This window comes from Pseudophryne corroboree, chromosome 11, assembly GCF_028390025.1.
Source record: "Pseudophryne corroboree isolate aPseCor3 chromosome 11, aPseCor3.hap2, whole genome shotgun sequence".
In the NCBI taxonomy this organism is placed as follows: domain Eukaryota; kingdom Metazoa; phylum Chordata; class Amphibia; order Anura; family Myobatrachidae; genus Pseudophryne; species Pseudophryne corroboree.
Window position 1 is genome coordinate 98,207,305 of NC_086454.1, and position 16,179 is coordinate 98,223,483.

A 16,179-nucleotide genomic window follows, 5' to 3' on the forward strand; every position below is an offset into this window, starting at 1 on the left:
GACTGTTGTCTGTGTGCTTCATTCTGATTTAGCGCATGCGCTGTTGCTGATGATTTCTTTTGGCGCTAGCACAGTATGCTGATATCTGTGAGATCCACTTGTGTCAGCTCTAATATGCACTGCCACTTGCATCAGCCACTAATACGCACTGCCACTTGCATGAGCCACTAATACGCACTGCCACTTGCGACAGCCCCTATACGCACTGCCACTGCGTCAGCCCCTATATGCACTGCCACTGCGTCAGCCCCTATATGCACTGCCACTGCGTCAGCCCCTATACGCACTGCCACTGCGTCAGCCCCTATACGCACTGCCACTTGCGTCAGACCCAATACGCACCCGCCCCCAATACGCATTGCCACTTGCATCAGCCCCAATGCGCACTGCTACTTGCGTCAGCCCCAATTCATTCTCCTGCCTTTTTGCACAGCACTCTGATATATGGGTGCACACATACAAACCAGCCTCCCATGTGCTGTGGCCATTCCACATTCCTGCACATGCTATTATTGTGGATTTTCCTCCCTTTATATACACACACATAGCTCCCAGTATGTTTCTCATTATGACATGCTATTGTTGTGCCCCAGTCACCTAGTCTTTACAAGTTTGTAAAAAGATCCAACAGGAGACTATGGGACTCTGGATTCAGGTGTGTGGGGGGGTTCTTATTCCCTACTCACTGACATTGGACCCCCACAATGGCACCAGCACTCCCTGTACAGCCGGGGGCCCCCACCCTTCAGTTTATCTGGAAGTCTGGCTGTAGCAGAGCTGCTGGAGGCACTGAGGTCACTGTGGCGGATGATTGGAGGTTACAGATCCCCCCTGTGGTTGCCGCAGTTGGTTTGTTCCAGTAGAAGCTTGGGAGACAGAGAGGGGAGAGGGACACAGAATAAAGTGTAGAGCAGAGGGGGAGAGACAGTGAGTCTGAACACGGTGCAGGGGGGCAGGCTGGCTGCATTGCACTAGGGGCATAGCACTGGGCAGAGGAACAGCTGAGGCTGGCAATAGGGCGAGGGGCTCCTGCTGCAGTGACCCTTGGGCCGTGCTGGGGATCCAGGGCAGCGAGGACACCGGTCCTGGGTGACTGCATGTGCAGCTGCTGCCTGGGGGGACAGGACTTCTGCACCCGGGAGCTGACTGACTGCTGCTGGCTATGGCAGCCCGCGGGTGAGCACCTGGAGATTCGGGCTGTGCAGTGACACTGAGGGAGGATACCTGTGGATCACCTGCTGCTGCCGCCTCGGTGCCCGCTGGAAGGATCTAGGTGTTATGGGAAGTCTGGGAGCGGATCCCGGGGGAATGAGGCTGCTGGAGGGCTCCTGCCTGACATTGCTGCTCCTCCTGTGCCTGCCAGGTGAGTGCCATGCAACAATGCTGCCACCCACCACTGCCAGCTTCTGCCAGGGGCATGCTACTTACTATAAGTGACACTCCTATGCCCAGTCCTGGCTGTACACGATAGAGTGGTGCCTTCTAGTCAGGATAATGTATTACTGGAGCCAGAGCTTCCTTGCTCCAGCTACTGCAATTGTTTAAGGGTATTGTCCACTACTGTATCCTACGTGATCAGGACATATTCATTAATGTGGCTGGTTTTCACTAATGTGCCCAGTGTGTCTGCAACAGGTCTCCTCACTAATGTGCCCATTGTGACTGCAGCAAGGCTGCCCAGTAATGTGCCCAATGTGGCTGCAACAGCAGGTGTGCCCGGTATATCTGCAGCAGGTCTGCCTAGTAATGTGCCCGGAGTATCTGCAGCAGATCTGCCCAGTAATGTGCCCGGTGTATCTGCAGCAGGTCTGCCCAGTAATGTGCCCGGTGTATCTGCAGCAGGTCTGCCCAGTAATGTGCCTGGTGTATCTGCAGCAGGTCTGCCCAGTAATGTGCCCAATGTGTGTGCAGCAGGTCTGCCCAGTAATGTGCCAGGTGTCTGCAGCAAGTGTGCCCACTAATGTGCCCAGTGTGGCTGTAACAGCAGGTCTACTCAGTGTGTCTGCAAAAGGTCTCCTCACTAATGTGCCCAATGTGGCTGCAACAGCAGGTGTGCCCGGTGTGTCTGCAGCAGGTCTGCCCAGTAATGTGCCTGGTGTGTCTTCAACAGGTCTCCTTACTAATGTGCCCAATGTGGCTGCAACAGCGGTCTGCCCAGTAATGTGACCCGTGTGTCTGCAGCAGGTCTGTCCAGTAATGTGCCCAGTGTCTGCAGCACGTCTGCTCAGTAGGGCTGCCCAGTAATGTGCCCAATGTAACTGCAACAGCAGTGCTGCAAAGTAATGTGCCTGGTGTGCCTGCTGGTCTGCTCTTCAGTACTGTGCCCAGTGTGACTGTAGATAGCTACTTATACTGTGTCCAGTGGGTCTGTAGGTGGTTTCTCATACTGTGCCTGGTGGGTCTTCAGGTACCCTAATTATAGTGTGGTCATTGGGTCTTTAGACCTGCTGTTGCAGCCACATTGGGCACATTACTGGGCTCCTCACTACTTTTGTCCAGTCTTTATATATCTACTCTTCATACTGTACACTATCCATTGTTTTTGAATTCTGGGGTCAGTGTGGCTTAGGTCTACTCTTTACTATGTCAGCAAATGTCTGCCATGCACTACTGTGCCTGATATGTATGTGTGTAGTAGACCTACTTCATAGCAGTATCTGCTCCTCATCTACTGTACAGTTTGTGTAGACTACTTCTATTGTGCCCAGTGTGTGTGTTTGCCATTCTGTACCTCAACTCAGTCATTACTCTTTATCTGTAAATACTGTTGCAATTCTCAACCCAGGTGTTCTCTTTTTATTTTTATTTTTTTTGTGGTACCAACCTGGTTTTATTTTATAAAGTAATTGCCGCTTTAAATCTAAAGTCTATAGCTGGATACACACTACAAGATTATCTGTTCAATCTTTCTGGTTGGAGTGAAATCTGGTAATGTATGGGAGCAAATGACAATCAACCATTTGCTCCCAAAAGCAGGAAAATGGGCAAAAATGGTTGTTCAGATAAATTGGTTAAAACAAATGGATTTAACCAATTTGTCTGAACATCCATTTTTGTCTTGTTTTCCAGTGTTTTGGAGCAAATGGTCAATCGTCATTTAGTCCCATGCTTCTTTATCCTTAGTGGCTGGTTCTGTTACCCACAGTTGTGACCTGGGTAAAGTGCCCGGAGCTATTTAGGGGTCTAGTCATGAAGCAGTGAAAAGAGTAGAGAAGTGAGCCTGTGGAGAAGTTGCCCATGGCAACCAATCAGCTGCTCTGTACAATTGTATAGTATGCAAATTAAAAATGTTACTTCAATGCTGATTGGTTGCCATTTGCAAATTCTCCACTGGCTCACTTCTCTACAATTTTCACTGCTTCATGAATAGACCCCTTATAGGCCCTACACACTGGCCGATTTTTTGAAAGATATGAACGATCTCGTTCATAAATGAACGAGAACTCGTTCATATCTTTCAGTGTGGAGACTCCAGCGATGAACGATGCGCGGCCCCGCGCTCATTCATCGCTGGTCTCCCGTCGGCTGTGCATGCAGGCCAATATGGATGATCTCGTCCATATTTGCCTGCACTTCAATACAGCCGCGTGACGGGGGGAGTGAAGAAACTTCACTCCCCCCGCCGCCGGGTCACTCGTCGGCCGTTTCGGCCGTCGGGCACCTCGGCGGCGCATCGTCAAATGTGTAGGGCCCCTTAGTTAGAGACCCTCAATCAACCTGCGAGCAGCCCCACAGCAACAGTTAACACTGGTTGTTGCTCGTGCATCCGGGAGTGGGAACATACAGAGATCAGAAATTACCGCTCCCACAGGGCTGCTTGCAGGTTGAGTTGCGGGTCTCTAATTGAGTAGCTCAGAGACTGTGTGACAGACCTTGCGATAATTGAATCTGCCTCTAAATGTGCTTCCATGGTGCTAACAATTGACCTGATCCAGAGGTGGAAGCTAATGTGGCATCTGCTGTCTTCTATATAGAGATGACTACCACCGGATTTTCAAATCTATGCCTTGTCAGTGATTGCCCCTTTAAAAAAAGTCAGATTTTGGCCGGCATCCCACAGGGCCGCAGAACTCGGACTTCATTACACTCAGCCATAAAACTGCTGTCGCAGCATCGCAGTAAATGCGCAGTGCAACAATTTTTGAAAATATCGGAATTGTGTCCTCCAGGCCCAATGGTTGTTTTTTGTTTTTTTTGGTCTTTTTTCTTCCCTTGCAGAATCCATCCATTATACAAGGCATTTGACTCCCATGTGTTGTGTTTTTGTTTTGCCAGGGGGTCACTTAACAGACGGCACTATCAGTTGTAGATTATCGGGGTAGGATCCTCTGTCAGTACTTGCCTGCAATATTTTATATTTGAAGTGGGTATATCCTGTGTTGCAATGGCAGCCTTCTATTCTCTGTTACACATTTGGACCTCAGCATAGGGGTGTAGTATGTGTTGCCGGTGGCCAGATTCCCGGCGGCCATCATACCGGTGCTGGAATGCCGGCATACCGACAGCTGGGCGAGCGCAAATGGGCCCCCTGCAGGCTCGCTATTTATTCTCCCTTCAGGGGGTCGTTGACCTCCAAAAGGGAGACTAGTTGCCGGTATGCCGGGTGTCGGGATTCCGGCGTCAGGATCCCAACAGCCGACATACTGAATACCACCCCAGCATATTTGTACAGACCTTTCTGTGAACATCTGAAACATTCCTTCTGTAGTTAGCAATGGTAGTGTGAGAGGCTCAACATAACGTCACTGATGGTGACTTGGAAAGTTTTGTGTTCTATGTTCCTAGCAACTAAGTCTGCCGGTGCAGTACGAACGCTGTAATGGTTTGCTTTACTGCCTCACATCACTGAGGTCATGGGTTCGATTCCCACCATTTCCCTAACTGTGTGGAGTTTGTATATTCTCCCTGTGCTTGTGTGGGTTACCTCCGGGTATTCTTGTCTCCTCCCACAATCCAAAAATAAACTAGTAGGTTAATTGTCTCCTGACAAAAAAACTAAAAAATAAGTGTGTGTGTGTGTGTGTTTACATGGGCAGACTAGATGGACCAAGTGGTCCTTGTCTGCCCTCAAATTCTATGTTTCCTGTCTGATACCGTGGAGTTTGGTTAGCTGTTGAACAGGTTCATGCCCCCTAAATGTCTATGGAGTTGGGCGATTTTTCCTGCGTAACCCTCTTGCTGTAGAGAGGTTATGATACTGGTGCTTTGGCGCTGCTTGTGGCCTTTGACCTCTTTGAAGAATTCCAATTAAGTGAGGACCTTTCTGTGCAAAACTGACTTGTGTATTCAATTAAGAAAATACTTCCCTGCAATGTTTGGCAATTGGGATGGTAATTCTGGCGATGTTTTGGTGTTTTGTTTTCTTCCAGAGATCAGTAATCTAAATTAAAAATGCAATTCCTAAAATATACGTGTGCAATGATTATTTTTTTTATTTTGTTTTACTTCTGAATTGATGCAGAGTTACATGTAATGTTAACCACTTAATATCGCTCTCGGTGTCATTTCCACTTGACAAATACGGGTGTAATACTGGATGAAGATGATACACAAATCGCCAGCGGAAGACAGATGCTGTTGAAATATGTGGCTCTAGTATTGGATTGCCCTTTGGAACCCTTGAATTCCCCCCCCAAGCTTCCATCATCCCCTAAAGGCCAGAAACAAACCAAGCTATTGAAAGTCTATGTAACTGGGGACATTGTCAGGGGTGACAACTCCCACCCTGGACACAAATGGGCCACGTGATCTGATGTCGTAAAGATGCTGATTTGCTATGTGTGGACTGCAAGACTCTGTAATACTGATGCTGTTTACGTGGCTACAGACGTACATGGGTTAATGCTTAAAGAATGTACAGATTCATTGATGGTATTCGGTCAAGGCTGAGGGGGCATTTGTCCTAGACACCCCGTACCCACAGGGAGCACTGGATACAATTTGTGTCTTGTTTGTGCTGCTGACTATTCTGTGTGTAGGGCCGCTTCTCACTTCCGTTCCCTTGTGGTGTGTTTGTGTATCAATAAGTTTCTTATTTTCTCTAACGTCCTAGTGGATGCTGGGGACTCCGTAAGGACCATGGGGAATAGACGGGCTCCGCAGGAGACAGGGCACTTTAAGAAAGAATTAGGAATACTGGTGTGCACTGGCTCCTCCCTCTATGTCCCTCCTCCAGTCCTCAGTTAGAATCTGTGCCCGGACGAGCTGGGTGCACTTTAGTGAGCTCTCCTGAGCTTGCTGATAAGAAAGTATTTTGTTAGGATTTTTTATTTTCAGAGAGATCTGCTGGCAACAGACTCTCTGCTACGTGGGACTGAGGGGAGAGAAGCAGCCCTACTAACTGCGGATAGGTCATGCTTCTTAGGCTACTGGACACCATTAGCTCCAGAGGGATCGAACACAGGTCCCCCTCGCAGAGCCAGAAGCCAGAAGCCGGCGTGAGAAGCAAGAAGACTTCGAAAGCGGCGGCAGAAGACTCCAGTCTTCATATGAGGTAGCTCACAGCACTGCAGCTGTGCGCCATTGCTCCCACATTAAACCCGCACACTCTGGTCACTGTAGGGTGCAGGGCGCAGGGGAAGGCGCCCTGGGCAGCAATTAAGTACCTCTTGGCATAAAAGAGCATAAATACAGTTGGGCACTGTATATATGCATGAGCCCCCGCCATTATTTTACACAAAATCGCGGGACAGAAGCCCGCCGCTGAGGGGGCGGGGCTTCTTCCTCAGCACTCACCAGCGCCATTTTCTCTCCACAGCTCCGCTGAGAGGAAGCTCCCCAGGCTCTCCCCTGCAGAAGCACGATAGAAGAGGGTGAAAAAGAGAGGGGGGGGGACATAAATTTGGCGTAAATACAATGTATACAGCAGCTACTGGGTTAACACTACATTACTGTGTGATTCCTGGGTCATATAGCGCTGGGGTGTGTGCTGGCATACTCTCTCTGTCTCTCCAAAGGGCCTTGTGGGGGAACTGTCTTCAAATAGAGCATCCGCTGTGTGTGTGGTGTGTCGGTACGTGTGTGTCGACATGTCTGAGGTAAAAGGCTCCCCTAAGGAGGAGAAGGAGGTAATATGTGTGTGAGAGGGTGTATCCGTCGACAACGCCGACACCTGTTTGGATATGTGTAAGTGCTAAGGTGAATTTATTGCACAAAAGAGTAGAGAACAGACAGGAAATCTACCCATGTCTGTCCCTATGGCGCAGAGACCTTCAGAGTCTCACAATGCTCACTATCCAAAATAATAGACACTGATATCGACACGGAGTTTGACTCCTGTGTCGACTACGATAATGCAAAGTTACAGCCAAAATGGCAGAAAAGTATTCAATATATGATTATTGTAATAAAGATGATTTGCATATCACTGATGACTCATCTGTCCCTGACACAAGGGTACACATTTTAAGGGGAAGAAAGCTGAGGTAAATTTCCCTCCTCTCATGAGGAAAAAGAGCGGGAATCTCCAGACAAGAGACTGCAGCTTCCCACAAAGAATTCTCAGGCAGTATCCTTTCCCCACTAGGGCCAGGATGTGATGGGAATCTTCCCCTAGGGTGTCACGTTTGCCCAAAAGGTAGCCCTAGCTATTCTCAGGGATCCTGCAGATAGCGTGCACATTTTGGTACACTACTCAGACCGGCGATTGTGTCGGCATGGGTTTATAGCGCTGTGGCGGTGTGGACAGGTACCTTATCAGCAGAAATTGAGACCCATGTATGTATGTGTGTGTGTGTGTGTGTGTGTGTGTGTGTGTGTGTGTATATATATATATATATATATATATATATATATATATATATATATATATATATATATATATATATATATATATATATATATATATACAGGTTGAGTATCCCATATCCAAATATTCCGAAATACGGAATATTCCGAAATACGGACTTTTTTGAGTGAGAGTGAGATAGTGAAACCTTTGTTTTTTGATGACTCAATGTACACAAACTTTGTTTAATACACAAAGTTATTTAAAAATATTGTATTGAATGACCTTCAGGCTGTGGGTATAAGGTGTATATGAAACATAAATGAATTGTGTGAATGTAGACACACTTTGTTTAATGTACAAAGTTATAAAAAATATTGGCTAAAATGACCTTCAGGCTGTGTGTATAAGGTGTATATGATACATAAATGCATTCTGTGCTTAGATTTAGGCCCCATCACCATGATATCTCATTATGGTATGCAATTATTCCAAAATACGGAAAAATCCGATATCCAAAGTACCTCTGGTCCCAAGCATTTTGGATAAGGGATACTCAACCTGTATATATATATATATATATTTTTTTTTTTTTAAAGATGCTGTCTTAAGAGATATATATCATAAAACATGCCCAAAGAGACATGAGTATACTGGGTCCTAGAGGCAAAGCTATGTCTATTTCTGATTGACGTATCCTGTAGAATATGCAATGGACAGATGATGCCAACTTAAGTGGCATATGGAAGGCTGAGGATTGTGTGGAGAAGGGTTCTCGGATCTGGTCTCCACAGCTATAGCTGGTAATTCTGATATTTTGCCTTATATTCCTGCACAGCCTAGGAAAGCACGTCATTATCAAATGCAGCCTTTCGAACAAAGAAACAAGAAAGTCCGAGGTGCGTCCTTTCTTGCCAGAGGCGGGGGCAGAGGAAATCAGCTGTACAACACAGCTAGTTCCCAGGAACAGAAGTCCTCCCCGGCCTCTACGAAAATCCACCGCATGTCGCTGGGGCTCCACAGGCGGAGCTAGGCCCGAAGGGGGCACGATTTCGTAAGTTCAGCCACAAGTGGGTTCACTCCCTGTTAGATCCCTGGACAATAGATATTGTGTCTCAGGGATACAAGCTGGACTTTGAGAAGATGCCTCCTCACTGACGGCCCTGCCGGCTCCCCCCGAGAGGGAAACAGGGTTAACTGCAATTCACAAATTGTATCTTCAACAGGTGGTGGTCAAGGTTCCCCTCCTTCAACAAGGAGGGAGGTATTATTCGACCATGTTGTAGTTCCGAAACCAGATGGTTTGGTCAGACCCATATGGAATTTAAAATCCCTGAACGTATACTTGAAAAGTTCAAGTTCAAGATGGAATCGCTCAGAGCGGTCATCGCAAGGGAGGGGGATTTTATGGTGTCTCTGGACATAAAGGATGCTTACCTGCATGTCCCCATTTATCCACCTCATCAGGAGTACCTCAGATTTGTGGTACAGGACTGTCATTACCAATTCCAGACGTTGCTGTTTGGTCTCTCCACGGCACCGAGAATATTTACCAAGGTAATGGCAGAAATGATGGTGCTTCTGCGAAAGCAAGGAGTCACAATTATCCTATACTTGGACGATCTCCTAATAAAGGCGAGGTCCAGAGGACAGTTGCTGATCAGCGTAGCACACTCTCGGGAAGTGTTGCAACAGCACGGCTGGATTCTGAATATTCCAAAGTCACAGCTGATTCCTACGACGTGTCTGCCCTTCCTGGGCATGATTCTGGACACAGACCAGAAGAAGGTTTTTCTCCCGGCGGAGAAGGCTCAGGAGCTCGTGACTCTGGTCAGAGACCTCTTAAAACTAAAACAGGTGTCGGGGCATCAATGCACGCGAGTCCTGGGAAAGATGGTGGCGTCATACGAAGCCATTCCCTTCGGCAGGTTCCATGCGAGGACCTTTCAGTGGGATCTGTTGGACAAGTGGTCCGGATCGCATCTTCAGATGCAGCGGCTGATCACCCTATCCCCCAGGGCCAGGGTGTCTCTTCTGTGGTGGCTGCAGAGTGCTCACCTTCTCGAGGGTCGCAGGTTCGGCATTCAGGACTGGGTCCTGGTGACCACGGATGCAAGCCTCCAAGGGTGGGGGGCAGTCACACAGGGAAGAAATTTCTAGGGTCTGTGGTCAAGTCAGGAGACTTGTCTGCACATCAATATCCTGGAACTAAGGGCCATATACAACGCATTAAGTCAAGCGGAGCCTCTGCTTCGCAACCAACCGGTGCTGATTCAGTCAGACAACATCACCGCAGTGGCTCATGTAAACCGCCAAGGCGGCACAAGGAGCAGGGTGGCGATGGCGAGAGAAGCCACCAGAATTCTTCGCTGGGCGGAGAATCGCGTAAAAGCACTGTCAGCAGTGTTCATTCCGGGAGTGGACAACTGGGAAGCAGACTTCCTCAGCAGGCACGACCTCCACCCGGGAGAGTGGGGACTTCTTCAAGAAGTCTTCACACAGATTACAAGTCGTTGGGAACTGCCACAGGTGGACATGATGGCATCCCGCCTCAACAAAAAGCTACAAATGTATTGCGCCAGGTCAAGAGACCCTCAGACGATAGCTGTGGACGCACTAGTGACACCGTGGGTGTTCCAGTCGGTTTGTGTTTCCTCCTCTTCCTCTCATACCCAAGGTGCTGAGAATCGTAAGAAAAAGAGGAGTGAGAACAATACTCATTGTTTCGGATTGGCCAAGAAGAACTTGGTATCCGGAACTGCAAGAAATGCTCACAGAGGACCCATGGCCTCTCAGACAGGATCGGTTGCAACAGGGGCCCTGTCTGTTCCAAGACTTACCGCGGCTGCGTTTGATGGCATGGCGGTTGAACGCCGGATCCTAGCAGAAAAAGGTATTCCGGATGAGGTTATTCCTACGCTAATAAAGGCTAGGAAGGACGTGACGGCTAAACATTATCACCGTATATGGCGAAAATATGTTGCTTGGTGTGAGGCCAGGAATGCCCCTACAGAGGATTTCCAGCTGGGCCGTTTCCTTCACTTCCTACAGTCGGGAGTGACTTTGGGCTTAAAATTGGGGTCCATTAAGGTCCAGATTTCAGCCCTATCCATTTTCTTTCAAAAGGAACTGGCTTCTCTTCCTGAAGTTCAGACGTTTGTAAAGGGAGTGCTGCATATTTAGCCCCCTTTTGTGCCACCAGTGGCACCTTGGGATCTTAACGTGGTGTTGAGTTTCCTGAAATCACACTGGTTTGAGCCACTTAAAACCGTGGAGTTAAAATATCTCACGTGGAAGGTGGTCATGCTATTGGCCTTAGCTTCGGCTAGGCGTGTGTCAGAATTGGCGGCTTTGTCACATAAAAGCCCCTATCTGGTTTTACATATGGACAGGGCAGAATTACGGACTCGTCCGCAATTTCTGCCAAAAGTGGTGTCATCTTTTCATTTGAACCAACCTATTGTGGTGCCTGCGGCTACTCGTAACTTGGAGGATGCCAAGTTACTAGATGTAATCAGGGCTTTGAAGGTTTATGTAGCCAGAACGGCTGGAGTCAGGAAAACTGAGTCGCTGTTTATCCTGTATGCATCCAACAAGCTGGGTGCTCCTGCTTCAAAGCAAACTATTGCTCGCTGGATCTGTAACACGATTCAGCAGGCTCATTCTGCGGCTGGATTGCCTCCTCCAAAATCGGTAAAAGCCCATTCCACAAGGAAGGTGGGCTCTTCTTGGGCGGCTGCCCGAGGGGTCTCGGCATTACAGCTTTGCCGAGCAGCTACTTGGTCGGGTTCAAACACTTTTTTGCAAAGTTCTACAAGTTTGATACCCTGGCTGAGGAGGACCTTGTGTTTGCTCATTCGGTGCTGCAGAGTCATCGCACTCTCCTGCCCGTTTGGGAGCTTTGGTATAATCCCCATGGTCCTTACGGAGTCCCCAGCATCCACTAGGACGTTAGAGAAAATAAGATTTTACTTACCGGTAAATCTATTTCTCGTAGTCCGTAGTGGATGCTGGGCGCCCGTCCCAAGTGCGGACTTCTTCTGCAATACTTGTATATAGTTATTGCTTACATAAGGGTTATGTTATGGTTGCATCAGGTTGGTCTGATGCTCTGTTGTTGTTCATACTGTTAACTGGGTAAATTTATCACGAGTTATACGGTGTGATTGGTGTGGCTGGTATGAGTCTTACCCTGGATTCCAAAATCCTTTCCTTGTACTGTCAGCTCTTCCGGGCACAGTTTCCTTAACTGAGGTCTGGAGGAGGGACATAGAGGGAGGAGCCAGTGCACACCAGTATTCCTAATTCTTTCTTAAAGTGCCCATGTCTCCTGCGGAGCCCGTCTATTCCCCATGGTCCTTACGGAGTCCCCAGCATCCACTACGGACTACGAGAAATAGATTTACCGGTAAGTAAAATCTTATTATTTATTATTGGGTAATTGTCAGACGCTCCCTTTCCGGCCAAGGGTCTGCACAGTTCTCCCCAACTCTCAGCAAAGCATTGTTGCTTAAAGTTTACTATTTGCTGTATTTGACATACAACCCCATACCAGGCACACATGATGTAGTTGCTCCATAATTGTTACCAGAAAACACAGGAAATTAGTTGAATGTCATCCTTAGACAAATATATACTGCTTTAGTTGTATTGTTTGCTAAAAGCGAGGATGGACAAAGTGACTCTCACAATTGGTTTCACAACCCAGCAGTGAGATCTGATTGTCACTTACTGCAGAGTATCTCCCGCACGGTGCATTACTATGAAATAGCTTGATCTGTAGATGTTTTCATAGGCAAATACAGGGGGGTTACCAGTTGCCCAGAAATCCTCATCCTCTTGTCAAGTGGCTCAAATTATGACAACAATAGCAATGGTATTTAATACGATTACTAGAGCTGCCCCCACATCATGCAGTATAAGGATCAGAGCAGAGCTGCTACACATGCCCAGTGGTAGCAGCTTCTTCTATCAAGTTTTCTGTGTGTATATCGGAGTCCTCAACCAGTGCATTGGACTAGAGAAAGAAGAGACAGGAGCTTTCCCATGAGGTGGGAGAATGTGTGCTTAGAAATAGCTGACTGGTTCTATTATGTTTGCGTATTTATTTATTGTGGTATGTTTAACCTTTTCCAGACCACTTACTTACGGTAAATGTTTGACCTATCTCTCTCTATCTATATCTCTCTCTCTCTCGCCATCTATAGTGTTACATATTAATAAACCAATGTTTTTACATTAATGTCCAGGGTCGTTACTAGGATCTTCTACCTCTCCCGCACTTGCTCTGATGTTCCGTAGCGTGGGAGATTGTGGATTGCATTTGGGAACCCCCCCTTCCTCTAGAAATTCTGCGTTTGCCACTGGTTTTACTTAATGTCCGATATGGCACCAAGTTTGTTTCCACAAAATACCTGATAGTCCCCATCTTCCTTTCAGAGTGTGTGGGGTCCCTAGTAGTTGTGTTAGTGCAGCCTTTGTCGCTGTTTATTTCGGCTGTAAAGCATCATTGCTTATCCACCGGACTTTCTTTGTTGACCACTCATTGAAAACCATTTTGCCCTCTAGAAAGTAAACCCTTTCCATTGGGGAAATGTAGATGTAGGCGGAAAAGCAGAATTATCTAATGCAAATGCTATAGCCCAGTGTCGCTTTGTAAGACTCTGCATAGCTAGCACTTATTTTGCTGCTTTTCTATATACAGACAGGTGACAAGTGTGAATATAAAAAACGGCAGGGATCGGTGATTTGATGGATGTATAGGTAACCATATTAAACATCCCTTATCCTTGTCAGCTGGCTAATTACACTATTTTATAATTAATGCAAAAGATCTGGAAGCCGCTTTAGTCTCGGTAAGCTGTGAAACCTCTTTAATTGACCGGATTTGGATGCTAAATACTGGAGCTTTAAATTCAGTCCCGAGGGAACTTTAGCAAGACCGTGTTTTTTTTCTTTTTTTTTTTTTTTTCTCCGGGAATACCCCCAAACTAATGAATCCCATTCATATGTAAACCAGGACTGTTCTCCCGTGCACTAATTGGTTATTCCTCAAATCTGGATACCCCGAGGGCTGGGACCAGAGGATGCACTGCTGTTGTAGGAGAAGGGAATCTGGTTTAATCCATTTAGTGCCTGAGGGGAGATATACTTCAAACCATGTTGATGAACAAACAAAGGGTTAAGAGGGCCGTGTGACAGGGGGGCAAAGCTTCATTCATTCAGGGGGTGCTAAATATCCAACTCAAGGCTGCCAGGGATAGAGGTCAGACGCTTAAGTTACTTTGGTTGATGCAAATACCCTGGAAAGAATGCTACAGCGGTTGGTGGTATTACAAATAATACTGAGATGCAGTATCCACAATATATGAAACTTGTACAATGGTTAGCAAGCTGCTAGAGGACATTAATGCACCTCTCAGACATACTCCTAAAATCCCAGGCTTTTGTACAGGAACGCGCATCAATCCGGGATTTTTGTATGTCTGAAAGGTATCAACCGGGGAACACATTCCTGGGTTGGCGCCGCTGCTATTGACTTTCGTCCCGGGTAAACAACCCGGGTTAAGTGTGGATGGTGCGACCTGGATTTTGCTCCTGGGTCGCCCTTGGAAGCCTCTGATAGGCTGCTTGGGGGGGCGCGGCCAGGGGGGGGGCCGCACTCAATGCTTCAGGATGGGGCTGCGCTCTGTGCTGCCAAGAGAAGCAGCTGGTTTTAGAAGGAGTGTGTGATTGCTTGAGTGTGACATGTTGAGTAGGGTGTAGTACGGTATGCCGGCGCTCGGGCTCCCGGCGCCCAGCATACCGGCGCCGGGAGCCCGACCGCCGGCATACCGACAGCGTGGCGAGCGCAAAGGAGCCCCTTGCGGGCTCGCTGCGCTCGCCACGCTGCGGGCACGGTGGCGCGCTACCGCGCCACACTATTTTATTCTCCCTCCAGGGGGGTCGTGGACCCCCACGAGGGAGAATAGTTGTCGGTGTGCCGGGTGTTGGGATTCCGGCGCCGGTATACTGTGCGCCGGGATCCCGACATTCGGCATACAGAAGACCACCCATTGAGTATGTGATGTGTGTATGACAGCAGCCTGGCAGCCCTGGCTTGTAGAATGCGGGGGGGGGGGGGGGAAAGAGGCGTGGCGCTCACTTCACACAGCACTGAAGTGAGTGACCTGCTAGATTGAGCCTGCATGCTGAATCTAGCACTGACGATAGCGATGTGCAGGGTCGTGCATCGCTATCGCTGTAGGGGATACACCCGAGAGATCCGTGCTTAATTTCTAAGCAATCTAGTCAGATTGCTTAGATTTTAAGCACGGATCTTTCCATGTGTACCCCCCTTTAATGATGTCAACATTCCTCCCCCATCCCTGATCCACACATTTGCATGGAATATTTGCAGGGAAGGGAATGGATGACACTAAAGTAAGAGGCTGACAAGTGTGTTGTATTCTAGGTCTTGCTACTGTTATAACATGCAATTTAGTTTAGCTTTGAGTCCTGTTGGAGAAAGAGCACTAAATAAATATTATTATTATTATTATTATTCTTGTTCAGTGAGTCCTATAGTCCGCTTGCCACAGTTTTGCCTATCTGTGCTGCATTCTGTCTACAGGGGTGGTATTCATGTGACCGGTGGTCGGGAGACCGACAGTCACATGACCTCCTCCAGCATCCCGACTCCTCACTATCCCGATGGTCGGCATGCCGACCAATAGGAACTATTTCCACTCATGGGTGTCCACGACACCCATAGAGTGGAAATAGAACCGAGCCCGCAAGGGGCTTGCTGCACTCGCCCCTCCCCGCCGGGATCCCTCTACAGTGGGGTTTATTTAATGGTCTGGTACAGTTTCCCAGATGTTCTGTAAAGGCCCATACACACTGGGTGATTTTGAGCTGAAAGCAGGTCACCTTTGGTGTGTTGAGCTGCTTTCAGGTCAAAGCCGCCCAGTGTGTATGCAGAAGCGATGAGCGCTGATGCGCGCTCCTGCTTCATCGCTGGCGGCCGCCATTCATCTACTGGTATTACCAGTAGATTAACGGCGGGGTGAACGGCTTTCCATAGCGTCCTGCTGTTGAAAGCCGTTCACCCCTGCTGGCCTCGCTGGGCAGGGGGGAAAAGCGCTCAGTGTGTATGCACTTAGTGCTTTTCAGTCCATCGATGTCAGCGATCATCGCTGTGAATACACGCTGGGCAAAAACGCCCAGTGTATAAGCACCTTAACCGAGAAAGTGAAGATCTTGCTGTGAAGGGCTCATCTGAGCGAGATCTTTCACAATCTCATCCAGTGTGTACACTCAATGTTGTTAACGAAGCGCGCTCCCGTGCATCGTTAACGACCCCCTCCCTCGTCTGAACATGTACAGACGAGGTCCTCGTTAACGCAGCATGGCTGTTACTCATGTAAACCAATCAGTTTATACAAGTTACTTTTCTGGAACAGTTTAGAATA

The 16,179-nt window shown here is 48.0% G+C and overlaps 1 protein-coding gene across 2 annotated transcripts in view; it reads left to right on the top strand.

Moving 5' to 3' along the window:
* The first annotated feature begins 873 nt into the window (after positions 1 to 873).
* Positions 874 to 16,179, top strand: part of LRP4 (LDL receptor related protein 4) — a 130,753-nt gene continuing 115,447 nt past the window's right edge. For both annotated transcript variants that reach the window (XM_063944655.1, XM_063944656.1), the window contains exon 1: positions 874 to 1,363. In XM_063944655.1, the coding sequence (XP_063800725.1) occupies positions 1,279 to 1,363 (85 nt within the window). In that variant the 5' untranslated portion in view covers positions 874 to 1,278. The remainder of the gene's footprint in view (positions 1,364 to 16,179) is intronic.